This window comes from Phocoena sinus, chromosome 3 (assembly GCF_008692025.1).
Source record: "Phocoena sinus isolate mPhoSin1 chromosome 3, mPhoSin1.pri, whole genome shotgun sequence".
Lineage (NCBI taxonomy): Eukaryota > Metazoa > Chordata > Mammalia > Artiodactyla > Phocoenidae > Phocoena > Phocoena sinus.
This window is the reverse complement of record NC_045765.1, coordinates 14,618,588-14,640,926: the sequence shown is the minus strand read 5'-3', so window position 1 is coordinate 14,640,926 and position 22,339 is coordinate 14,618,588. Positions and strand designations below refer to the sequence as shown.

Below are 22,339 nucleotides of genomic sequence, written 5' to 3'. Positions count from 1 at the left end.
CACTGGTTCCAACTTATAGTCACCAAATGCATTAGCACCTAACAAGAGAATCAGCCTGACCTTGGAAGCTTTGAAGCCAGGCATTGCATTCTCTCTAGGTCTGATAGCCCTATAGGTGGCATCTTCTTCCAATATAAGGCTATTTTGTCTAAACTGAAAGTCTGTTGTACAGTGTAGCCACCTTCATTTCATGATCTTGGCTAAATCTTCTGGATGACCGGCTGCTTTACCTTGGACTTTTAGGTTATGGAGACCGGCTTTTTCCCTTAAACCTCGTGAACCAACCTCTGCTAGCTTCAAGCTTTTCTTTTTCAGCTTCCTCACCTCTCTCAGCCTTAATAGGTTGAAAAGAACTAGGGCCTTGTTCTGGATTAGGTTTTCGCTTAAGGGAAGGTTGTGGCTGGTTTGATCTCTCCAGACCACTAAAACTTTCACCATATCAGCGATAAGGCGGTTTTGCTTTCTTGTGTGTTCATTGGAGTAGCACTTTTAATTTCTTTCAATAACTTTTTGTTTGCATTTGCCGCTTGGCTGTTTGGTGCAAGAGGCTTGGCTTTCAGCCTGTCTCAGCTTTTGACGTGCCTTCCTCACTACGTTTAATTATTTCTGTCTTTTGATTTAAAGTGAGAGGTATACGGCTCTTCCTTTCATGTGAACACTTAGAGGCTATTGTAGGGTTATTAATTGGCCTAATTTCAGTATTGTTGTGTCTCACAGAATAGAGAGGCCCGAGGAGAGGGAGAGAAGTGTGGGAGCCACTGGAACACACACAACATTTATCAGTTAAGTTTGTTGTCTTATACGGGCATGGTTTACGGCACCCCAGAACAATTACAATAGTAACGTTAAAGATCACTGATCACAGATCACCATAACAAATACAATAATGGAAAAGTTTGAGATGTTATAAGAATTACCAAAATGTGACACAGAAACATGAAGTGAGCAAATTCTTTTGGGAAAATGTTACCAGTAGGCTTGTTTGATGCAAGGTTGCCGCAAACCTTCAGTTTTTTAAAAAAGTAATATCTGCAGAGTACAATAAAATGAGGTATGCCTGGATACCCATAAAATACTGAACAGGGGGCCTGAGCTGCCCATGGTTTGTTTGGTTTTTTTTGATTTTTTTTTTTTTTTGCTGTGCCATGCAGCATGCGGGATCTTAGTTCCCTGACCAGGGATCAAACTCGTACCCCCTGCAGTGGAATCATGGAGTTCTAACCACTGGACATCCAGGGAATTCCTGCCCATGATTTCTAGTTGAAGTAATTAATCATCATGGAAAGAAGTGGTGCTCTCAGTTTGAAGGAAGTGACCTGTAGGGTGTGAGGGTTTGGGCAGACTTGTGCTACAGTTGTGCTATGGTTATAGATGGAAAAAGAAAGTATGAGGAGACCAGGAGTGCGTTCTTATGATTCACAGAAGTTGTCCTTGTCATTGTAATAAGGTTTTCAGTTTTTAAAAGTTACATATTACATTTCTTTTATTTTTTTTATTTTTTTTTATTTTTGTGGTAAGCGGGCCTCTCACTGCTGTGGCCTCTCCCGCCGCGGAGCACAGGGTCCGGACGCGCAGGCTCAGCGGCCATGGCTCACGGGCCCAGCCGCTCCGCGGCACGTGGGATCCTCCCGGACCGGGGCAAGAACCCGTGGCATCGGCAGGCGGACTCCCAACCACTGCGCCACCAGGGAAGCCCCCCATATTACATTTCTTTATGAAACTATAAAGTTTCACAAAGTTTCTTTGTGAAACTATACTGATTTCTGTACAAATCAAATTAACGCTCCAGCCTCTCCTTGGTTAAAAGTCAAGACAGATGTGCTAGTTTGTTTGGGCTGCCATAATAAAGTCCCACAGACTGGGCAGCTTAAACAACAGAAATTTATTGTCTCATGGTTCTGAAAGCTGGAAGTCCTAGATCAAGGTATCAGCAGAGTTGGTTTCTCCTAAGACCTGATTCTCCTTGGCTTCTAGACAGCCATCTTCTCCCTGTTTCCTCACATGGTCTTCCCTCTGTGTGTCTGTGTCCTAATCTCTTCTTATTATAAGAGCCTCAGGCATATTGGATTAGGGCTCACCCCAATTACCTCTTTGTAACTTAATTATTTCTTGAAAAGCCCTATGTCCAAATCTAGTCCCATTCTGAGGTACTGGGGGTTGGGACTTCAACATATGAATTTGGCAGGGATGCAATTCAGCCCATAACCACAGGCATGAGAAACAACCATTTGCCCAAATAAACAATGCATGTGCAAGCAGCCTGGGTTATGCAGGTTGATGATGGCCATGACAGGACCCTCAGGAGGAGGAGGTGCTTCAGGAACTGTAGCAGCCTACTCACTTCCGGGTGAAGTTCTGAGATGATCCAGCTACCATGGATGGGCTTTGGATCAAAAGGGTCAACGCTTCCATTTCCTTGAGCAATAATGAATGGACAAAGTAGGCATGATGAGAGTTAGCTATTGCCACCTTAAACGTTCAGGTGTTTTATCATGGGGAAGCACTTCCAGTAAAAGCCATATAGTTCCTAATCTTGAAGCTTTCCCCCCAAATATAGATTTTGTTTAGAGGCTGAAAGCTGTCCAAGGTAATCTTTAAAGCGTCAATGTGCTCATTTATCATGGTGAAAGATAGGGTAGGGCTGTGTTTTATACCCCAGAAGGTGGCAGGTATGAGAGCAGGATTAAATCATGCCTTCCTCGAATCCATGCCCACCTAGCCTGAGCTTCTGGCAGTGGAGTGATGAGGCTGCCTTCCGTGGGGAATTCTCCTCACACACCCCCACCCAAGTGTCACTGCTGGTCTGAGCTGGCTCCTGTCTCAGGCTGTCATTCCAGATAGCCACACCTGCCCCTGCTGTTGGCCGAGTGCTTTATGTCCCAGGAGGTGTGAGAGGTGAGGAACACTGGCTTCTAATGTTAGCTTTGACACTGATTTCACATCATGAGCTGCGGGTAACCTCCCAGATTTTCTCCGAACTGAGAGGTGATAGTGCAGCTTATCCTGTGAAAGGGCTACCTTTTGAAACACAGCTCATTTCGACATGGCTGCACCATGGGCCAGGTATGTGGCTCACTTCTTGCAGAAGCCTGGGCATGTGCTGGTCAGGGGAGAGAAATCATATGAGAATGTAGCAGAAGCCCTTGGGAGCCCAAGATAAGGGAGAGTGAGATGATCCCAGTACTACAGTGTGTACACATTTTGAGTGGTGGTGGTTGGGCACTGTGGGGGGTGCTCTTCCAGGAGCATCTGATAGAGATAATAGTCTTTCTTAAAGAGCTTTGCAATTTATAAACTTATAAATGTATAAATTTATATGACACTGGAGTCCCACAGTAATCTTAATTGCTAACAGCTCTTACTGACCCCTTTTACTCCATGGACCTCTAACCTTCATTTCCCTTGTATTGTGGATGATACAGCTGACGTCCCTGGACCTTCAGGGAGTCACATAGCTAGTTGGTGGTAGAGCCAACTGGACCCCAGGCATTCCCCGTTACTGCCCCCACTGACATGTCTGAAAGCAAAGTGACAGAAATCCTTATTTTGCAAGTGCTTTTTTTTTTTTTTTAACTTAAATTATTTATTTATTCATTGGCTATGTTAGGTCTTTGTTGTTGCGCGCGGTCTTTCTCTAGTTGCAGCGAGTGGGGGCTACTCTTCATTGTGATTTGTGGTGGCTTCTCTTGTTGTGGAGCACAGGCTCTAGGTGCGCGGGCTTCAGTAGTTGTGGCTTGTGGGCTGTAGGGTACAGGCTCAGTAGTTGCAGTGCATGGGCTTAGTTGCCCCGCAGCATGTGGGATCTTCCTGGACCAGGGATCGAACCCGTGTCCCCTGCATTGGCAGGCGGATTCTTAACCACTGCGCCACCAGGGAAGTCCCGCGGGTGCTTTTTATGTGCATCATCTGGTAATCCTCTTTCTACAGGTGAAAAAAGAGACCCAGGATTTTATGAGCTATCCATTTCTGATCTCTTTCAGTCCTGCAAGACACTTCCCTTCTTCAGGAAGCGAGTTTGAGGGATGCACAGCAGGTGACTGCCCTCCAGCTGCCCCTGGTGAGTGTTTTCTTCAAGGGTCTTTGAGAACCCCATATTTGCCTGTCTCTAAGCTGCATGGCAGCTTTTCCAGGACCCCAGCCAGCTTGCTGTCTGCCCCACAGGTTGTTCAGCCCTAGCAGAGAAAAACTAATACAGGAAGGGCATGAGTTTGTAAGATGCTCTTCTGAATCCCTCCTGCCTGTGTAGTCCTGGCTGTTTGTCACCTTCGGGAGCCTTTGTGCAGACAAAGATGGTGGAAAACAAATGCCCTGGAGTCCTCGTCTGTTGTCCTCTTGGCATCTTAGAGTTCCTTTCCTGTGAAAAAAGAGAGACCTCTTCACTCTTTTACTTCATAGGGTATTTTTTTTAATTTAATAATAATCACGGTAGTAGCTATTTCAGAAGTATTAGGAAATGGAGGAAAAAAGCACAGATTATTTCAGCACCGTCACACAACCGTGCAGTGAGTTGTCAGGGAATCTCCTGCATTTTCCCCTTCCATGTTCCCTCACGAGGCTTACTTTCTCAGGTGTCCTCACAGGATAGGGGCTGGTGTTGGTCTGGCAGGTGCTCTCACCCACCTCTTTTCAGCCCGGTTTCTGCCTTCGGCCTTGGTTTCCCACCATACCCCTTCATTTTTATCTCTAACGCTTTCCATTGGCTGGCATAAAATTTAGTTACTGTACCACAGAGTCATCTCCTCCCACAAGAATGGGCTGTGTGAAGGTATGGACTTTGTTTTGTTTCTGGTTCCCTGGCAGCTGGAAGACTGAAGGACAGTAGATGCACAGGAAACACATCTCAAGTTTGCTGTCCGCACAGTGCATTCGATAAGACTTTAAACTTGGGGAGTGGAGAGGGCTCAGGATAGGAAGGAATTAACCAGCGTACATGGGATGGGGTGTCTCTATTCCCTCAGTGCCGTACTCATGGGCCCTAGTGCTCAGCACACATGTTTTAGCATCCTCTATGTACTGTGATAGTTCTTGAACACAAATGACCCAAAGGAGATGAAACTCATATTTCTTATTAAAACTTGATACCTTTGACCAGTATGACACACAAGGAGATACTGTGAATTTAATATCTAATGAGCTTTGGTATTCATCTTGTGAGAGGAAAATGTAGATTTTGATAAATCAATGCTGTTTTATCACTCTATAGAGGACAGTTTCTGCCTAGTGCACTAGAAATCACCATTGTGAAGGTCTTTTTTTTTTTTTTAGTTTAAAAAAAAAATTCATTTGTGGTAGAATGTGCATAACATAAAATTCAGTATCTTAACCATTTCTAATGTACAGTAGTGTTTTTTTTTTTTTTTTTTACAGTAGTGTTTTTAAGTGTTCAGTAATGTTAAACATATTCACATTGTTGTGTAGCCAATCTCCAGTATTTTTTCATTTTGCCAAGTTGAAATTCCTCACAAATTAAGTAGTTAATTCCCTCCATTCCCTCATACCCCCAGCCCCTTGAAAACACCATTCTACTTTTTCTATGATTTGACTACGCTAGATAGCTCATAAAAGTGGAATCCCACGGTATTTGTCTTTTTCTGACTGACTTATTTCATTTAGCGTAACGTCCTCAAGGTTCATCCATGACGTAACATGTGTCAGAATCTCCTTCCTTTTTAAGGCCGAATAATATTCCATGGTATGTATGTAATGCATTTGGTTTATCTGTTCATTCATTGATGGACACACCTTTTATTATAAATAATGCTGCTATGATCATGGGTGCACATAAAGTTTATATATTTTTTATTTTTTTACACAATTGTAGATTCACATGTAGTTGTAAGAAATAACAAGAGACCCCTTGTACTTTTACACTAAATGGTAACATCTTGTAAAAATATAGTATCACAACTAGCATATTGACATTGATACGTATAGGATACAGATCATTTGCTTCACTGGAGGATCCTTCATGTTGCCTTTTATAGCCAAACCCACTTCTCTTTTACCCCATGCTCCCATCCTTCTCTGACAACCACTAATCTGTTTTACATCTCTGTAATGTTGTCATTTCAAAAAAATTAGATAAATGGATTTCTCAGCATAATTCTGTGGAGCTTCAGCCAGGGTTTTACATGTATCAGTAGTCCATTCCTTTTTTAGTGCTGAGTAGAATTCCTTGGTTTGGATATACCACAGTTTGTTTAACCCGTTACCTGTTGAAGGACATCTAGGTTGTTTCCAGTTGGGGGCCATTTTGCATAAAGCTGCTGTAAACATTTGTGTACAGGTTTTGTGTGAACATCGGTCTTCATTTCTTTGGGGTAAATGCACAGGCATTCAGTTGTTGGGTTGAATGGCAAGTGCCTATTTAGTTTTTCAGGGAACTGCTACATCCTTTTCCAGAGTGACTGTACCATTTTGCATTCCTATGAACAATGTATGACTGATCTACATTTTTCACATCCTCCCACCATTTGTTGTCACTTTTCTTATTTCAGCCATTCTGATAAGTGATATCTCATTATGGTTTAAAGTTGCATTTCCCTAGTGACTAATAATGTTGTACACCTTTTCAGGTGCTCAGCTGCCACGTAAATATCCTCTTATGTGAAATGTTTCTTCACGACTTTTGCCTGTGATCTAATTGGACCATTTACTTTTTCACTGTTGTTTCAAGAGCTCAGTATATATTCTAGATACTTGTCCTTTGTTGGATATGTGTTTTGCAAATATATCCTCTCACTCTGGAACTTGTCTTTCCATCCCTTTAACAGAGTTTTTAGCACAGCAAAAGTGTTAAATTTGGATTAAGTATAGATTGTGAGTTTTTCCTTTTAAGGATCATGCTTTTGGTGTAAAGTCTAAGAACTCTTTGCTTAGTCTTAGATCCCAAAGATTTTCTCCTGTTTTTTTCCTAAAAGTTATATAGTTACGTACGCATTTTACGTTTAAGTCCATGATACATTTAATCCATGATCTGTGATCCATTTACATTTAAGTCCGTGATCTCTAAGTTTTGTATAAGGTGTGAGACTTAGGTCAAGATTCATGTTTTTTGCTGGTGGACATCCAGTTGCTCCAGCACCATTTGTTGAAAACATTGCCTTTCCCCCACTGAATTGCTTTTGCTCCTTTATCAAAAATCCATTGAGCATATTTGTGTGGGTCTTTTCCCAGGTTCTCTGTTCTGTTCTGTTGATCTATTTGTCTCTCTCTCTCTAATAGTACATAATTTTGATTACTGTACCTTATACTAAGTCTCGAAATTAGGTAGATTGATTCCTCCTTTTTTATTTTTCTTTTCTCAAAATTATTTTAGCTATTTTAGTCCCTTTGCCTTTCTCTGTGAATTTTAGAATAATCTTGTCCATATCTATAAAGGGTATAACTGAGATTTTGATAGGAATTTTGTTAAACCTGTATATCAATTTGGGGAGCATTGACATTTTTATCATCTGAATCTTTCAGTCTGTGAATGCAGAATGCTTCTCCATTTACTTATTTTTTTGATTTCTTTCATCACTGTTATGTAGTTCTTAGCATATAAATTTTGTATGTGTTTTGTTAGATTTATATGTAGGTACTTCATTTTTTGAGGAATTATAATTTTTATTTTTAATTTTGATAATAACACATCCATTTATAGTATAAGAAACACAATTGATTTTTGAATGTTTATTTTCTATTCTGTGACCTTGCTGGATTCATACATCAGTTTAAGGAGGGTTTGGGGTTTTTATTTTATTTTAAACAGTTCCTGGAGTTTCTCTGTAGACAATCGTGTCATCTGCAAATAAAGGCAGTTTTCTTTCTTTCTTTCCAGTTTTTATGCTTTTATTTCCTTTTCTTGCCTCATTCCACTGGCTAGAACTCCCAGCACAATGTTGAATAGCAGCAGCGGGGACAGACATCCATCCTTGCCTTGTTCCCGATATTAGGGGGAATGCATTCAGTCTGTCATAATTAAGTATAATGTTAGCTGTAAATTTTAAATAAATTATCAAGTTGAGTAAGTTTCTTAATTCCTATTTTTCTGGATATTATGTGTGATTGTTGAATTTGTCAAAACCTTTTCTACTTCAGTTGATATGATCATGTGAATTTTCTTTAGGCTGTTAATATTATGGATTGTATTGTTTGAGTTTTGAACCAACCTTGCTTCCCTGGAATAAACACCTTCTTGTCATATAAAATTCTATTTATATATTGCTGAATTTTATTAGCTATTATTTTGTTAAGGTTTTTTTTTTTTTTTTTTTTTGCTGAAAAGCAATCCATTTATTTGAGTGTACTTTTTTAAGGCAATTTTAACTTTTTCCACTGCCATAACACCACTCTGTATTTCTCACTGCTGGTCTTCTCTTCAAACACTTTTTTCAGGAGAATCCTCATCACTGTCTCTGTTTCTGCTTCTCTATCCTCTCCAATTAGAAGATCCAATGTATCTCCCACTTTCACCGTTCTGCTTTTCTTCCATAATTTTTCCCCGTTCAGCCTGAGTTCACCTTTGTAGAATGCATCTTACACGTTGTTTCTCCCGATATCTAGGCCCGTCTTCAGGGTAACATCATATCGGAAAGACTGCACTACTTTGTCCAGGTCCTTATGGTCTCTGACCGCACTGGGGTCGTCCTCTGGCTCCTCTTCCTGCTCACTCATCTCATGAGTCCCCTTCATCTTCCACTTTTTGCAGTCTTTTTAGTAGATTTTTTTAGAGCTTACATTACTTTTTTGTTTTGCGGTACGCGGGCCTCTCACTGTTGTGGCCTCTCGCGTTGCGGAGCTCAGGCTCCGGACGCGCAGGCTCAGTGGCTATGGCTCACGGGCCCAGCTGCTCCGCGGCATGTGGGATCTTCCCGGACCGGGGCACGAACCCGCGTCCCCTGCATCGGCAGGCGGACTCTCAACCACTGCGCCACCAGGGAAGCCCGCTTACACTACTTTTGAGTCTTATGGAAAATGGGAAGATATGTTCTTGAGATATTAAAAGCCCTGAGAGTCTCAGTGAGAAAATGTTATGGAAAAATGTTTTACAATTTGAAGCATTTAACTTGGTACTAGACAAATATAAGTATCGATTCCAGGAAGCACAGTGTTTATGTGAAGGTGACCCTCGTAGCGCTCCGCAGAGCCCAATCCAGGCATCTGGTTTTCTTAAAACGCTGCTGGGCAATCTGACGCTAGGCATAGCCATGGCTCGTACGACCTTCCCGGGTCCTCAAGGTCAAGGGAAACTGGACACCAGCGTCCTCGAGCTTGCGGTCTGTGTCTGCAGCCAACAGGAACGGCCGGGCCCAGGGGAAGACGGCCTCGGCCCGCCGGGTTCGCGAGGCCCCTAAGAGCCCCCGGAACCACGGGGCGTCCCGAGCTGGCCCGGCTGCGGCAGGACACCAGAGACTCACGCAGAGACCTGGCAGGAGCGCGGGTGGGGGACTGGAGCTCGCCCTGCCCGTATTTCCCACGTGCTTGCTGTGAAGCAACAAAAGCGGGAGCGGACAGTGGGCACCGCACGCCGGGCAGGGGCACAGTTACCTGTACGCTAGCGCCGCTCCCCCTTCCCCGCCCCCCACCCCGTGGCTTGCTGAGCGCTGGTTGTTAAGGATTTTTTATCTATGTTGATGAGAGATACCTGTCAGTGGTTTTTGTTTGTTTGTTTTCTTTACTGTCTTTGCCTAGTTTTGTTCAGGGTAATACTAGCTTCAGAAGATGAATTGGGAAGTGTCCCCTCTTGTTTTCTAAAAGAGATTGTATAGAATTAGTGTTCATTCTTTGAACATTTGGTAGGATACTCTAGTGAAACTGTAAGAACCTGAAGGTTTGGGGGTGGGGTGGGTTGTGTGTGGTATTTTAATTATATATTAAACTTCCTTAGTGGTTATAGGGCTATTCATACTGTTTCATAGTGGATGAGTTGTGGTAGTATGTATTTTTCAAAGAATCGTTTCATTTCATCTAAGTTGTTAAATTTTTGTGTGTGGAGTGATTTGTTGTTTTCCTTTATCATCCTTTCTGTTATCAGCAAGGTCTATGATATCCCTGTTTCATTCCTGATATTGAAAATTTGTGCCTTTATTTTTCTTTGTCAATCATTTCAGAGGTTTTCAATTTTATTGATATTTTCAAAGAACTAGCTCTTTATTTCATTGATTTTTCTCTATTATTTTTCTGTCTTCAATTTCATTGATTTCTGCTCTCATGTTATTTTCTTCATTTAGCATGTTTGGGTTTGTTTTACTATTCCCTTTCTGGGTTCTTGAGGTGGGAGCTTAGATAATTGATTTGAGACTCAAACGTAAGCATTTCTGATGTAAGCATTTTAGTGCTATAAATTTCCCTGCTTTAGCTACCCTACTGCTTTAACAAGGTCCCACAGATTATAATACAATGTATTTTTGTTTTCAGTCACTTCAAAGTATTTTTAAATTTCCCTGGAGACTTCTTCTTTATCACACTTTAGAAGTGTGGTGTTAAATTTCCAAGGGTTTGGAGATTTTCCTGTTACCTTTCTACTATTGATTAATATCTAGTTCGATTCCATTGTTTTCAGAGAACACACCGTATTATTTCAACTCCTTCAAATTTGTTGGGAGTTTCTCCTCTCCTTCCAGGATTTCGATGACCCAGGGTATGGTCTGTCTTTGTATATATTCTGTGGCCATTTGAATAACAAAACATTTTGCTATTGTCTAGTGAAGTGTTCTATAAATGCTGATTGGCTCCCGTTTGTTGATGGTGCTATTGAGTTCTTCTGTATCCTTGCTTATTTTCTAATTGATTGTTGTATTCGTTTTTGAGAGAGGGATGTCAAAGTCTCCAACTATAGTAGCTGATTTGTCAACTATAGTAGTTGATTTGTCTGTTTCTCTTTTCTGTTCTGTCAGCTTTTGCTTCACATATTTTACAGCTCTTTTGTTTGAGACATACACATTTAGGATTGCTATGCCTTCTTGTTGGATTGACCCTTTTATTATTATATGTAATGTCCCCCTCTCTCTGATAATTTCCTTTATTCTGACGTACTTTATCTGGTATAAATATAGCTACTCTTTCTTTTGATTAATAATTGCATATTAAATATTTCCCACCCTTTCACTTCCAACCTGTTGGTATCATTAGGTTTGAAGTGAGTTTCTTTTAGATAGCATATAGTTGGGTCATGTTTTTTAATCCATTCTGCCAGTCACTGTGTTTTAACTGATGTACATAGACCATTTGTATTTAATGTAATTATTGGCATGTTAGGGCTTAAGTCTGTTCTGTTTTTTTTTTCTATTTGTTCTGTTTTTTGCTTCTTCATTTTCTTTTTCTTGACTTCCTGTGGGTTACTTGAACATTTCGAAGAATTCCATTTCTGTTTGCCTAGTGCATTGTCAAGTGTATATCTTTATATTGTTAAAAAAATATTCAGTGACGCTTGTTACAGTTGGTAAGGCAGACTTTATTCAGGACCATGTTGACAGGTATAGGGACCACTGTAACGGAATTTTACAGTGGAGGAGAGGTGGGGCTTAATTCCAAATACAGCATGGGCAAATGGGAACTTAGAGCCAAGGAGCAGGGTGGGGTCAGTGGATGGAAAATTACTAAGAGAGAGCATCAGGGATAGGAGGGATTCTGGCTAGACCAACCTAACAGGATTCTTGCTGCAGACAGGCCAGTGTGACCAGACATCACCTAGGATGTGGAAGCCAATCAGATGTGGAAGACAGGACGTTCTGGTTAAACTGACTTATGCTGAAATTGAGTTTTACAAGGAAGTGCACAGATGGGCCCAGGGGAAGGTTCAGGAGCCTGACTAAAGTTTGGTCAAGCAAAGAACCTTTGTCAATAGAGCTTTTTAGTGATTGTGTTGCAGGAAAAACGGGGCACGAGAGGATCGTCATGTCCCCGGTCTTGGGGGAGCTCCTGGGACAGCCACTAAGTGAGGGTCCTTGGCTTCGCACAGGAAAGAATTCAAGAGTGAACCATAGTAGTGTGAAAGCGGTTTATTTAGAGAGATACACACTCTGCAGACAGTGTAAGCCTTCTCAGAAGGCAAGAGGCGGCACTGAAATATGGGGTGGTTAGTTTTTATGGGCTGGGTAATTTCACAGGCTAAGGAGTGGGAGGATTATTCCAGTTCTTTTGGGGAAGGGACAGAGATTTCCAGGAATTGCGCCACCGCCCCGTATTTTGGCCTCTTATGGTTGGCCTCAGAACTGTTATGTGCCTGGGGGTGTGTCATTTAGCATATGCTGTTGTATTACAAGGAGCATATAATGAGGCTCAAGGTCCACTGGAAGTCAGATCTTCCACCATCTTGGGCCTAGTAGGTTCTAACCGGTTTTTGTGGTATCCTGTTCTTCTTAATGGTTGTGTCATTTTTTTAATGGTTGTGCCCTTCCCCCTTCCTTCCTGTCTCAGTTGCTCTAGGTAGTAAATATACATAACTTTACATCCCCTCCCCCTCCTCCTTTTATAATACAATTGATTTAAATAGTTTCTCTACATACATTTAGAACCACGTGTCAGACAATGTTATAACTGGTGCTTCAACTATCAAATATTTATTTAGAAAACTTAAAAAGGAGAAGGACAGCCTATCGCCTTGCTCATATTTTGACTTAACTTTTTCCTCTCTTCCTTTCTTATGTTCCATAGTTCCTTCTCTTATTGTTTCCTTTCTGTTTAGAGAATATTCTTTAGCCATTCTTTTAGGATAAGTCCGGTGTTGGCAAATGTACCTTTCTTTTTTTTTTTTTTTGGCAGCGTTGGGTCTTCATTGCTGTGCACGGGTTTTCTCTAGTTGCCTCGAGCGGGAGCTACTCTTCGTTGTGGTGCACGGGCTTCTCATTGCGGTGGCTTCTCTTGTTGCGGAGTACGGGCTCCAGGCATTCGGGCTTCAGTAGTTGTGGCGCACGGGCTTAGTTGCTCCGCGGCATGAGGGATCTTCCCGGACCAGGGATCAAACCCGTGTCCCCTGCATTGGCAGGTGGATTCTTAACCACTGCGCCACCAGGGAAGTCCACACGTGTACCTTTTTTTGATTCATTTGAAAATGTCTTGGATTTCTGAGGGGGTTGGGAGTTCCAGCTCCCCATGTGGTCTCCACTGATACAGTCTGTGTTGGGGTGGTGTGGGGGAAGGACTGATCTTAGTCAGCGGGGATGGAAGTCCCAGCTTTCTGCTTGGCCTTGGCCTTCTCTGAGACCACCAGTGGGGGTGCTGGGGCACTTCATTGCAGCCTGGTGAGGGTGGAAGTCTAGGCTCCCACCCATTCTCTGCTAGCATAAGCGAGGTTGGGGGCCATGTTTTTTTGTGGTGCTTGGCTGGACTAGAGCGGTTATTGTCTGTCTAGCTACTTTCCTGGTCCTGTGGCTGAGAGAACAGGCTTTTGTTAGGGTTGTATTTTTATCTGTGCCTGTTGGTATTTTGGGGTCACCTGCTCCTTCAGCTTCAAGTTTTGATATATGAGGCAGAAAGAAAAACCAGGGTACTCACCACTCTGTTGTTCCTCGCTGTGTTGTCTGAGGTCCCTAGCTGGTGTGCCTTCCTCTTTCCACCTTTCAGAGAGAGTTTGCTGTGTTTTTTTAATATATAATTTCCTGGGGTTTTAATTGTACTCAGTGGGGGGAATTAAAGGAATGTATGTCTGCTCCATCCTCGAGAAGGCAGCAGAAGTCTCCTCTGAAACTTTAATTTTAAATGGACATATTTATTTCCCCCACCCATTTTTGTTATAAAAACTGACAAGATTTAGAAAGTGAAAGGATATTACATGTTTCCAGTTATCTGAGAAGATCTCTCAGTGTCTTGATGAACTTCCTTCTTTTCTCTGCTGTTTTGTTTGTGCCTTTCTAGGATCATGCTGTATTGAGTCCTGTGTTTATGCTTTCTCTCCAGTGTGTATGTAAGCATTTCTCCATATGATATAAAAGCTCCCTGGGTATCCTGCTAAGTGGCTGTGCCAGATTGTCAGCGATTGGAGCATCATTGATCCATTTCCCAGGACCTGGGACTTGGGTTTGCTTACATGATGCTGTGAACATCCATGCCTACCGTGTTTTGTTCCTATTGCAGTTTGGGGTAGATTCACAGACACCTATCCAAGGCTTACAGGGGAAACACAGCCATATCTGTTTTTTTTTTTTTTTGTTTTTTTTTTTTTTTTTTTTTTTTTTTTTTGCGGTACGCGGGCCTGTCACTGTTGGGCCTCTCCCGTTGTGGAGCACAGGCTCCAGACGTGCGGGCTCAGCGGCCATGGCTCACGGGCCCAGCCGCTCCGCGGCATGTGGGATCCTCCCAGACCGGGACACGAACCCGCGTCCCCTGCATCGGCAGGCGGACTCTCAACCACTGCGCCACCAGGGAAGCCCCATATCTGTTTTGAAAAGTACGTACCTGCCCTTTTTTTCTTCAGAATCTTCAGAACCAGACACCTCTGCAGTGCTGTCTTAGAGCACTGACTTCTTTCATATTTCACCAATAGTGGCAGTTACCATCTTTTTCTCATTAAGAGACTAGTCAGGGAGGAAAAAAACTTTTTCTTCTACTCTCTAAGGTTCAGTGGCTGGGAAACTGCAAATCGAGCTGATAAAAGACAGATTAACAGGTGAAAAATATTTATTTTATATGGCTATGGGGTGCCTCACAGAAATGAACGGAAAACTAGAAGGCAGTCAGACCCAGAGAATTATACCATTTTAACTACAGGCAATACATTTATGGAGAAATGACAAGACAAAGAGGATTTTGAGCTGGTAAATTGTGGGAAGGTAGCTATATGTGGAAACTAATGGAAGATAAAGTTTATTTAGTTAAATTTGTTATGCTGTCTCTGGGCTGATAAAGAGTCTAGAGTTCTGTCTGGTTATTAAGAGTCACATTGCCCACCCTGGTAGGAGGGGAGGAGTCCTTCACAAAGGAAAATTTACGCCCTGCCTTTAGGCAAGTAGGGGGAGGGTACTACTTCTGCAGTCTTTCTGTTTCTCCATTGCCTACAGCTCAAAACAGCCCTTAGGCCAAAGTGGCATATTTTGGAGTGATGTATTCTTACCCCCTTCAAGACCAACATCAAGTTCTTTGCTGCAAGCCCTTGTGAGGAGAGCCTGTGGCTTCCTGAGGCTTGTCTTCCACTCTGTGGAACTTGTCTTGGACAGGCTTCCCCCACACTGGCCTCTGGCTAGCAGTAAAGCCACTTAAGGGCTGATAACTGTTGGCTCTCAGGCTCCACCCCAGACCTGCAGGGGCATAATGTGCATTTTTACCAGGATGCTTGAGTGATTGATATGTACATCCAAATTTGAGAAGCCCAGTTCCAAACGGATTCATCTTTAGACATTTTTAAAATATTATATTTATTTTTATTTTTAACTTTTGCTTTCGCATTAATATCAAGCTTGGGGGAGACTGCCAGAATAGAAATACTGCAACTACTCTTCACTTTAATTCCCCCATTCTCTGTCACTATCTCTCTCCCTCTCCCTCCTCCCTCTGTCTCTCTTACTCTGTCTCTGTCTCAGCCCCAACGGCCCCCCCACCATTTTTTTTCCTGAATCTTTAGGGAGTTATATGCAGACATTCTTCCCCTTTTATCTCCTTGTTCATGCCAAGGGAGCATATTTCCTAAAAGCAAGGGCATTTGCTTACATAACCACGATACAGTTACTACATTCTGGAAATTCAACATTAAAATAATAGTCATAGAGCATCATGCTTCCCAATTATTAGTTGTCCCATGTGCAACGTTTTCTCCTTAGAATTTCAGTGTTTGTCACGGCATCAGTAGTTCTGAAGAGTGAAGATTAGTTGTAATGGCAGACTCTGCTCAGATAGGTTCTAACTCACGATGAGATTCAGGTTACACGTTTTGGTGAGAGTGCCAGGCTGGGTTGTCTTTCCCCATGTGTCACATCGAGGGCCGTGAAGTGTTGTTCCCCATATGGGTCATGTAAGCTCTGATCTCTGGGGTAAGGGTCTCAGGTGGCTTTTTTTGTTGTTGTTGTTGTTTTTTTTTTTTTTTTTTTTTTAAATAAAATTATTTATTTATTTATTTTTGGCCACATTGGGTCTTCGTTGCTGCACTAGGGCATTCTCTTGTTGCAGCGAGCGGGGGCTACTCTTCGTTGTGGTGTGAGGGCTTCTCATTGCCGTGGCTTCTCTTGTTGAGGAGCATGGGCTCTAGGCACACGGGCTTCAGTAGTTGTGGCACGTGGGCTCTCTAGTTGCAGCAAGTTGTGGCATCTCCTGTTGTGGAGCATGGGCTCTAGGTGCACGGGCTTGGTAGTTGTGGCACACGGGCTTAGTTGCTCCGCGGCACGTGGGATTTTCCCTGACCAGGGATCGAACCCATGTCCCCTGCATTGGCAGGTGGATTCTTAACCACTGCACCCCTTTGGTTCCTTTTAAAATTATATTTTGTGTATTGTATGAGGTGTAGGATTGTTTTTTTATTATGTTGATATTTAGTTGTTTATCACCATTCACTGAACAGATTTCCCTTTCTCCCATTGAATTGCCTTGGCACCTTTGTCAAAAATTGGTTGTCCACATATGTCTGGACATCTGGGCTCTACCTGGTACCCTGACTTATGTTTTGATCCTTTATGCCAAGAACACTATAACTTTATACTTAGTTTTGCATTTGGTAGTGAGTCCTCCAATTTGACTTTTGTTTTTCAAAGTTCTTTTGGCTACTCTAAGTGCTTTGTATGTCCTTATAAATTTTAGAATCAACACATCAATTAAAAATAAATAAATAAAGTCTCCTGGAATTTTTATGTGGAATTGAACTGAATTTATAGATCATTGTGGGGCAAATTGACATCTTAACATTTTGAAGTCTTCCCATCTAGGAACATGTTAAATCTTTCCATTTACTTAGTTCTTCAGTGTTTGGATGGGGTACATATTTGGTAAACATTTTCCTTAAGAATTTCATGACTTTTGATGCTATTGTAAGTGGTATGGTTTTTTAATATTTCATCTTCCACTTGTTCATATATAGAAATACAACTGATTTTTGTATACTGACCTTCTAACCAGCAACCTTGTTAATTTTACTTATTAGTATAGAAGCTTTTTTGAAGATTCCAGAGGATTTCTATGATTGGAGTGTAAGAATTTTGGCCTCTAGGCTCGGGTGAAATTCATCACCTTTCTTTTTGAAACTTTATCAAAGTGAAGTTTTTTTTTAATATATAAATTTATTTTTGGCTGCGTTGGGTCTTCATTGCTGTGCACAGGCTTTCTCTAGTTGTGGCGAGTGGGGGCTACTCTTTGTTGTGGTACAGGGGCTTCTCATTGCAGTGGCTTCTCTTTGTTGCGGAGCACGGGCCCTAGAGTGCGTGGGCTCAGTGGTTGTGGCTCACGGGCTCTAGAGCGTAGGCTTAGTAGTTGTGGCGCACGGGCTTAGCTGCTCCGCGGCATGTGGGATCCTCCTGGACCAGGGCTAGAACCCATGTCCCTGCGTTGGCAGGTGGATTCTCAACCACTGCACCACCAGGGAAGTCCCCAAAGTGAAGATTGATACTAGTCTTTTATATACATATTTTCATGTACTAGTAAAGGTGAACTTTTTTTCATATGTTTTAAAATATTTACTTTCTTGGTTCCCTCACCTTTTTTTATTGGGATGGAAAGCTTTTCCAATTGTGTAAGGGCTCCATATATTTAAAGCACTCTTTGCCTTTCTTAAGTGGTGTGCCTTTATTCCCAGTTTGTCATTTAGTTTCATTCGTGCTTTTTCATTACTGTGGATATTCATAATTTTTATGTGGAGTATCTGCCAATTACTTCTTCATATGGCGTCTCTATTTTTAGTGCCTGAAAGCCTTTGCGGGGATGGGGAGGCTTCCAGTTTTTTATTTTTATATTCTTTATGATCAAGGATCAGAATCTAGTTTTATTTCTAGTAGTTAGCCAACTGTATCAGGCACATCAGATGAAAGTCATCTTTCTTTTTCCCCATTGATTAGGGTTCTGTTTTTTTCATGTAGATTAAAGTTTTAGGTATGCCAAATTTTGTTTCTGGACTTTTTCTTCTCTTCTATGTTGGCCTGTTTTTGTTCCAAAGCCACATTTCTGATTTTGAAGCTCTTTTCTAAAATGGTCACCTTACTAATTTGTTAAACATTTTCTTGCAGTTCTTTATATGTCATTAATATTACTGATGACTCATATCACCATAAAGTGATTGAAACACTTAGATTTTTTAAAAATTGAAATAGTGTTATCTTTTCTTTTATGATAGTGAAGTATATCCACAGTTGATAACAAGCTGGTTTAAAAAAAGTAGGAAGAGCAACTCATTAGAAAATTGAAAAATAGGCAAAGAAAATAAGCGAGCATCTTAAGACAAAACCCAACTGGCCAATAAATTCATGAAGAGCTGTTCATCGAGGTAAAGGGCGTTACCCTCCTGTGATTGCTTCATACCCACAGTGTTGCTAGAACCTTAGATATTTGACAGTGCCCAGTGTTGTTGGCAAAGGTGTATGGAAATAGGCGTGCCAATGTATTGCCAGTGGGAGTGTACTTTAGGTACTCCACTTGAAGAAATACTTAATGTCGGTCAAGATGTATGTTCCCAATGTTCCCTCTACACAGCTACTCTGGAGGCACTGTTACACATGGATGGGGTGACAGAAGAGAGAGTTCACTGAGCTGGGAAAGACCTAAACATTATGACAGAAGAATAATTCTATGAAATTGTATACATTAAAGTCAATGAACTAGACGTACGTATATCAATGTGAATAAATCTTAACTAGAATGGTGCATATAAGGCAAGTTTAACATTTAAATACTTACAAAACAGTGCTGTCATTTCAGGCTATATTTGGATGTAGTGGGAGTTTAAAAGCCATGCATAGAATATTAAACACCAAATCCAGAGTGCAGCTTCCCTCTAGGAAGGTCTGGGAGTGGGACTGGGGTCGGGAGAAGCTCAGAGGAGACCATAATCGCACCACACCCTTTCAAAGAAAACCTGAAGCAAAGACTGTTACCTATTAATAGTTCATACATCTTACTAGCGGGTACATGGGTATTTTATTTCAGGTTTTTTTGGTTGTTTTTTTGGCCGTACCACTCAGCTTGCAGGATCTTAGTTTTCCTACCAGGGATTGAATCTGGGCCACCGCAGTGAAAGCGCTGAGGTCCTAACCACTGGACCACCGGGGAATTCCCCAGTTTTTAATAATATTAAAATATATATGATACGTGCTTAGGTAGGTCTTCAGACACTAGAGAAAAGCATAAAGAAGAAAAGAAGCCTCATATATGATTCTGCAAAACATTGTGCTACGTTCTTTACACACATTTTTGCATACATCTCTAATGATTTCCTTAGGAACATTTCCTAGAAATAGAATTACTGGATCACAGTGTATGCTTCTGCTACATTCTCCCAAATATTGTTCAGAAATGTGCAGTTATTTCCAACCGTGTATAAAGGCCTGTTTTCCTACATCCCTAAGTAGCCAGGGGAGTATCACACTTTTAATCTTTTCTGATCGAATGGACTTGGGCAAAAAAAAAGTATAAATAAGTAATTGTAAACATATGCCTGTGGTAACATAAACGTGCGACTATTGAATTTTATTTATATCCCAGATGACTGACATTTTAAGACAATGTGTGTTTAGCAAGATTTCTAGGGGCCCATTAGAAAGCTTTTAACTCAGCAATTCCCAGTCTTGACCTCTTGTCACAGTCACCCGTGAAGCTCTTCAAAATATTTTTCCTTGAAAGGGTAATGCTATTTCATAATTCAGAAGACACTAGGTGATATTACTGAAGCAATATTAAATTTCTCGGTTGTAGAGCAGTTTTTTTTTTCTTTTTTAATATATTCATCTATTTATTCCTTTAAGAAACATTTCTTGAAATCTGTTCTGTGCCAGGTATTGTGTTGGGCATTCAACGTACATTATCTCTTAGCCCTCACAATAATACCATCTTTCTATCTATTGTTTGCAGTACTATTATTATCAGTTAGCAGTACTATTATTTTTTTTTCACACACACACACACACACACTGTATTTTATTTTTACAAGAGATAAATAAACTGACACCAAGCATTGTAAATGGATGACCACAACAAAAGCAACAATGATTGCAATTACCAAACACGAAACACATACTATGTCATAATATTGACATTCAGTCCAGGAATCCTCCACTGTAACAGCCCGTTTACTTTGCAGTGAAAATTGATTTGTATATTTTTAGCCTTGTAGAGCAGTTTCTTGACCATGGCTCTGATGACATTTTGGCTGGGTAGTTCTTTGTCGAGTTGGGCCGTAGGGGTGTGTTGAGCAGCATCCTTGGCCTCCACCCTCTCGATGCCAGTAGTGCCCACCCCTCAGTGGTGACAAAAATGTCTCCAGACATTGCCCGATATCCTCTGGGTGCAGAATCAATCCGCTTGGTTGAGAGCAACTGTGCTAAAAGAATTGTGCTGATGTAGGAGAGTAACATCTTTCTTAGGAGATACACTCTGTCACATGTTGGGGTAACAACCTGTGATACCTGCAACTCCCCAGATATCCAGGAGAATGAGTGAACATACCCAGTCACCATATATGTGAGAGGGGGAAATGTGACAAAAGGGCCAAATGTTCATTTATTGACTCTAGTTGAACAGTGGTGTATCCTTCATGTTCATTGTATTACTCTCTAGGTTTAATTTAAAAAATTAAAAAGCACGTATGTGGGGGAGGAAGGGTCCAGAGGTACCAGAGAAGATGCATTGAAAATTCTCCTTACCCAGGTCCCCACCCACCCATCTACCCACCAACCCCTACACCTGGCACCTGGCCCCCGGGCAACCGTATGGCAGTAACTGGTAATATTCCAGAGATTTAGATGCAAGGACATGTGTTTAAAATATTGTGAATTCTTTTTCTTTTTTTAAAAAAAAAAAGAAAAAACAGATGTTAGTATATTATACAGAAGTACTGTGGGTTGCATTTTTACCCCCAAATTTTATTTTGAAGTCCTTTTCAATTAACTGTATAAAGGGCTTTTTTTTAAAAAAGACAAAAAACAAACCCAAATGGAATTTTATTTTAAATGTTTTGTGATTGAAACACTTTGCAGAAAACCTGTGCTTGTTAAGCCAATATATAATGACAGGCTTAGTAGAAATAATACATGTATGTATTTCTGTTCTTCTGGGATTAGAAGGTACAAACAGAAATGTCATCTAGACCAGTAGTTGTTCATCTTTTCACTTTTTTTTTTTTTTTTTGCGGTACGCGGGCCTCTCCCTGTTGTGGCCTCTCCCGTTGCAGAGCACAGGCTCCGGACACGCAGGCTCAGTGGCCATGGCTCACGGGCCCAGCCGCTCCGCGGCATGTGGGATCTTCCCGGACCGGGGCACAAACCCGTGTCCCCTGTATCGGCAGGCGGACTCTCAACCACTGCGCCACTGGGGAAGCCCCATCTTTTCACATTTTACTTCTCCCAGATATTCTATCAGATGATCAAGTTTCCAGATTATTACGAACAAAACAAATAATTTTTCGATGACATTTACATATACCACCAATTGTCATATTAGTATTTAGAGGAAATTTGAGAACCTAGCTTCATGCTCTAACTGGCTAAGAATTACATTTCCATTTCGTAAATGACTTCTTTATTTTTGTGGACTCCCGGTATTATGTGGATATGCCATCATTTCAGAAATTAAAATTAATTTTTGACACATTCTTATGGTTTATAACACAAAGTGTAAGAAAAGTCTCCCTCCTGCACGTAACCCTGGGGGTCCTAGCACCTTTTGCAGAAGCAGCCGACGGTCAAGACTTTTAGGTGCTGGGCACACAGGGACAATCTAGACAACCTCTGGCCGGGTGCTTTTTTCATGTAACAGTACACTTTGGAGGGCTTCCTACGCGGTACGGAGAAGCCCTTATTCTTTCTAACGGGGGTGTGATCAGGCCTTGTAGGATGTCCTGTAGCTTACTTAAACAGTTCTTTGTTGATGAGCATAGACCTTGTTTTCAGCTTTAACTGTCATTTGTTAGCATCGGTGCTGCAGCGAAGGAGCTCATACAGACCTCATGCCGCACATGTGCAAAATAAGCTGTAGAAATGGAATCTCTGCATCAAAGGGTGGACATGTGGGTAATCTGGTGGACATTTGCCTGCCTGGGAGTTGTGGGTTGCAGCCTCCCCAGCACTGTGTAGGAAGGCCTGTTCTGTACATCCTTGGCCACCCTGTGAGGCATCCACCGTTTGGATTCTGCCAAACCAGATGCATCCAAGGTGGGTCTCAGGCTAGAACTAGGGAATCAGTGTGAGCTCTGGAGCAGCCTGTCTGCTTTTTCTTTCTCCCATCTGCACATGTT

The 22,339-nt window shown here is 41.7% G+C and overlaps 1 protein-coding gene and 1 pseudogene across 5 annotated transcripts in view; one reads left to right on the top strand and one right to left on the bottom strand.

Moving 5' to 3' along the window:
* Nucleotides 1-22,339, top strand: part of ZNF496 (zinc finger protein 496) — a 39,845-nt gene that overhangs the window by 5,659 nt on the left and 11,847 nt on the right. For all 5 annotated transcript variants that reach the window (XM_032628075.1, XM_032628076.1, XM_032628077.1 and 2 more), the window contains one exon: nucleotides 3,981-4,057. In XM_032628075.1, coding sequence (XP_032483966.1) covers nucleotides 3,981-4,057 — 77 coding nt within the window. The remainder of the gene's footprint in view (nucleotides 1-3,980; nucleotides 4,058-22,339) is intronic.
* On the bottom strand, nucleotides 8,296-9,306 carry LOC116751777 (annotated as a pseudogene).